Source organism: Limulus polyphemus, unplaced genomic scaffold, assembly GCF_000517525.1.
Source record: "Limulus polyphemus unplaced genomic scaffold, Limulus_polyphemus-2.1.2 Scaffold78488, whole genome shotgun sequence".
Taxonomy (NCBI): Eukaryota; Metazoa; Arthropoda; class Merostomata; order Xiphosura; family Limulidae; genus Limulus; species Limulus polyphemus.
The window spans coordinates 1-4,892 of NW_013744084.1; the positions used below are offsets into that span (position 1 = coordinate 1).

At 32.2% G+C, this 4,892-nt stretch overlaps 1 protein-coding gene across 1 annotated transcript; it reads right to left on the minus strand.

The window, feature by feature from the left end:
* Positions 1-1,192: 1,192 nt before the first annotated feature.
* LOC111084537 (teneurin-a-like) lies at positions 1,193-4,497 on the minus strand (the record flags this gene model as incomplete). Its single annotated transcript, XM_022381226.1, has 3 exons — positions 4,476-4,497; positions 1,660-1,800; positions 1,193-1,442 (listed from the first exon to the last, which is right to left on the minus strand). Coding segments are annotated over exons 1-3 (413 nt in total), but the record flags the coding sequence as incomplete, so codon positions are not given.
* Positions 4,498-4,892: the final 395 nt, after the last annotated feature.

Consider the following 4,892-nt stretch of genomic DNA (forward strand, 5'->3'; position numbering starts at 1 on the left):
CAGCGTTAGTACAGTACTAATTAAAGTGAATTATTGCAGGTCCTTCAGGAGAAGATTGGTACATCAAATACAAGTCTGAACCAGGGATATTTAAGTAGTGCTAATTGTCTTTCGAATTAGATAAAAACATTAACACAAAGGAAGTTACTATATTCCAAATTAAGTAAAACTATAACACAGAACAGGCAGTTATAAATACATTTGACAATTAGATAAAAACAATAACATAGAACAAGTAACTCTAATCATTTTTGAAAATCTACCTCTAGCTATCGTCAGACCATAAACTTTCTGTTTATAAATGTTCCTTTTATTCCAAGCATAAGTATACTTGATATCTGGGTCTGCTTCAAAAGTCTTTTCAAATAGGATTCCCTCCACAACAATACGCAGAAGTACAAGACGCAGAGAATTCGGGACTTTGGAAGGGGTTAACTGAAGATGAATGGTAGAGAGGTAACCTTGGGCATGGCTGCTGGATAGGTTATACGGAACGTAAGCATTCCATAATATTCACTATTATAAATATATTTTTGATAGGTTATAGGAACGTAAGCATTCCATACGATTCACTATTTTTAGTTATTAAGATACATTACAACGCACTAAAACAAAATTAATTTTCTTTTCATGTTGATATATATAATGTTTCTTGGGAATATTTTATTGGGGGGGGGGACTTCTTAACGTATTATACTTTCTTTTATCAACATTTTTTTTCTCGTATAAAAGACTACCCTGAAAAAAGTCTTAACATAGAGACCGAAACGTCATCTAAAGAAAACACTTCGTGTATTCACCTCTCGATAGACGACTCTTATAAGCCTTGATATTTGTCTTTAGTAATGAAAAATTTAAATGTGTTTATAGAGCTGAAAGGTTTATTTATAGAAGCTAGACAAATAATCAACTATGTTTCTTAAAAAAATGAATAAAAACCTGATAACCCCTGAGATTTCCAGATTGCCCCTGAAGAATAAAGGCCCACCTTTCAAAAGCTCTCGGGTTATAAAGTTTTTATTCATTTCTATCAAGACTTCTTGAACCCACGTGTTTTTCTAACAACAATTCTGTTTCTTAGGGCTACTCAACTGATAGTTAAACTTATACGTATGTAAATGGTACTAGTGACATGATCACGTCAGGTAAGCATTAAGACAATGGAATTATTTCAAAGGTAAAAGGTATTAACCTCATGCGAAGCACTGTGTACACCTGTCCCAGTGGAGTTATGCGTCGAACAAGGTTAAAGTCTCCCACGTAGACACTTCCATCTGGCCCACTTGTCAATGCTACTGGTGCTAACAGTTTGTTTTCCCGAGCCATACCATTACATTCTGGACAGAGTAGAGGGCGCTGCTGTCCAGCACCCATCAGAACAGATATGACTCTTGGCTGTTGGCGGAAATGGATTGTGGAACCGTCACCATTTTGTAGCACTCCTAGTGTGAAAAAATATGAAACCGTCATCTTTTTGTAGCACTCCTAGTGTGAAAAAACTAGAAGCACGAAACCGTCATATTTTTGTTATATTCCTAGTGTGAAGAAAACAACAGGAAAATAATGATAAACACGATTTAGATATAAAATAAACTGAGTCATTGTTTGTTTAAACACATAGAAACGAAAAACGTGACGAGATGAAGGTCAAGTACTGACCTTCATGAAAGTTATAGCGATGATGAATGTCAAGATTCCATCCACCAAGTTCTGAGACGTCCATATCATAGCCTCTGATGGTGATGGCTTGAGCTGTCCATATCTCCTCTTGGCATGTGATGTATTTGTAGCCAATGAAAACTAAGCGAAAAAATACTAATTATACGAAAATATCAACATAATTGTTGAATAAAATATAATGAAACAATTCCAAGCCAAGATTGATTGAAAATATAACATAACACAGTTACAGGTTTAGCAGATGTGAAGTTTTATATTTTAGGGACAGATAATTAATAATTTTAAAAACATATTTTTTCTACTTAAAAAAGTTATAAACACATTCGGAAAATTAGAAAAGTAAATATAGGTAAGAAAGTTATCATTAGGAAAAAAATTAATGATAATTTATAAAACAACAACAACAGTATTGTATTTGTGAAATGATGTATTATGATTAAGAAATTAAACAAAAATAGAGAGGACAGTGAAAAGTATTTATGATTACATATGGCTTGCGTTTCTATCTTCTACTTCTACAGCATTTGAAATAACCAATTATCTTTTAGATATTTTCTGAGGTTAAGATATAACTCAAGTCTTTATAAGAATAAATATTGTAGTAATTGTCTTTTTTTTTCTATAAAAGACAACATTCAATGTACAGATACAAAAATTGGTTTCATTTAAAAAAATGAATGATAATAATTAACTTAAAAAAAGAAAATCAGTAGGTAAAAAAATACAACGACAAATAACTTAGAGCAGATAATTCTAATTGGATTTAAAAATTATGTAAAAACAATAAAAAAGAATAATTAACCCTAATTATCTTTCAATTAAGTAAAATAACAACACAGAGCAGATAATTCTAATTAGATTTAAAAATTATGTAAAAACAATAAAAAGAATAATTAACCCTAATTATCTTTCAATTAAGTAAAATAACAACACAGAGCAGATAATTCTAATTAGATTTAAAAATTATGTAAAAACAATAAAAAAGAATAATTAACCATAATTATCTTTCAATTAAGTAAAATAACAACATAGAGCAGATAATTCTAATTATATTTTAAAATTATGTAAAAACAATAAAAAGAATAATTAACCCTAATTATAAGATTCACTATTATAAATCTATTTTTATGGAATATAACCTTCTTGTTTGATTTAAAACTGCTTCATATCAAACGTATTCCTGTCCTTCTTTGGATAACGTTTTGTATAAAACAGGAATATACGGGAATGAATTTACACTCAAAATGAAGACCTAAGTCACAAACATATAAATGTTTACCATTTGGTTAATAACTGAATGTAAAATAAAAAGAAACTGATTTCAGAGTGACCTTACTAAATATGGGTTATAAGGTTATGATAGGTTATACGAACGTAAGCATTCCATAAGATTCACTATTATAAATATATTTTTGATAGGTTATAAGAACGTAAGCATTCCATAAGATTCACTATTATAAATACATTTTTGATAGGTTATACGAACGTAAGCATTCCATGGTCTTTAAAGTAGTAGAAATATACATTGGTTATATAACTTGTGTTTCTGAGGATAAATCTTTGGGTTATGGAATATAACCTTCTTGTTTGTTTGGGTTATGGAATATAACCTTCTTGTTTGTTTGGTTTACCTGCGCCCCTTCTATAATCCAACGAATCTATGAGGTCCCTAGCGCTTTCAATAATGTAATCCTACAGAAGACTGTATGCTTTGTGTCAGTGCTTGTTTTATTCCCAAGCTGCCTGAGGAATGCGACGAATGAATAGATATGTTGTAGAAGCAGCTTGTGTACACGTGACTTGTTTCGTTTTTTCGGACAGATATCCTTTTTCATTATGTTGCGTTACTTGCCTAAGTCCCGTGGACAGCTTTTGTCATTGACCTATGTGTCCGCGGGTTTTCACCTGTTGCAAGACTCGGCACTTCGCTTAAAAAGACAGGGGTACGTTTTATTGAGGTTACTTTCTAGAAGGTTCTGATGCCCCATTTTGATCAATATTTCTTTGTTTTTCAATGCCAATTAGTAAAAAGAATGCCCTTCTCATGAGCATTCGAAATTTAGAATATGAACACATCTTTATAATCTGAGTTTATTAATATTTTGAGTCGAAAAAAAGCTTTAACATACCCTTTCCAAAAATAGCCAATTTTCTATGGCACCAAATTACCTACGAAACTCCAAACAATGTCAAAAATGTAGTTCTGATACAATCCATACCATCGAGACTGCTTTGGTTGACACTCGTCTTGCTGATTTACATATTCAAAATCCTTTAAATATAACGTATTCAACCCTCTGCACTGTAAAAGAAGATTAATGTCTCGCTGTTTGAAATTTTCGCTGAGGTCTTATTTATTTATTTGCAAGAAACTGAAAATTCAAATAACATGGTAAGATAAGAATAATAAATAGATCATAATAACAATAATGAAACTGATAGATCCCGGTTTTAGCATGAATTCTCTAGTAGAGTTAAACAGGTAAGGGATTAGGTACAAATAATAATAATAAGCTATAAATAATGAATTTTGAAAAGTCCTATGACTTTTAGGAGGTGTGTGAATTGAACATGAAAACTTTACGATGCAGCCTTTTGAAATGGACTTGAAAACAAGGATCGTTACGTCATCGTGATGTTTCAAAATCTTTTTAATATAACGTGCTCTCCCTCTGTGAGAACATTTTTAACTTTTAGAATTCTTCTCCCACTGGCGGGAAATAATGTTAATGTTTCTATCTTCTCGTTAACTAACTCTAAAGGACTACAGAAGTGTCTTATGATTATCACCTCACCTTGAGTCCAACGGACGGCCATCTTTACATCTCGGACGCTGAACGGCACCAAATCCTCCGCGTGCGTTCGTTAGACAAAGTTGAAAATGCTGATTCCAATTTTGAAGCGGTTGTAGGTAGTGGAAAAAGATGTCTTCCCGGTGACAAATACAACTGTGGGGACGAGGGACCTGCTATCGAAGCCAGACTTTCTTATCCTAAAGGTACAAACTTCATTTTTCTTCACCTTCCTATTGGGGATCTTTTCCAACACTGGGTACTCACTCCAACATTGCTCTGGGGATTTGCCAATAACCTACTTGTCTGATCTTAATGTGTAAATGACCGTTTTACGTCTTTATAACAACAATTCACTCAAAATCACGTAAATACATTTATCGTGGTTTTATAACAACACTCATGTAAAGAATTGTTTCG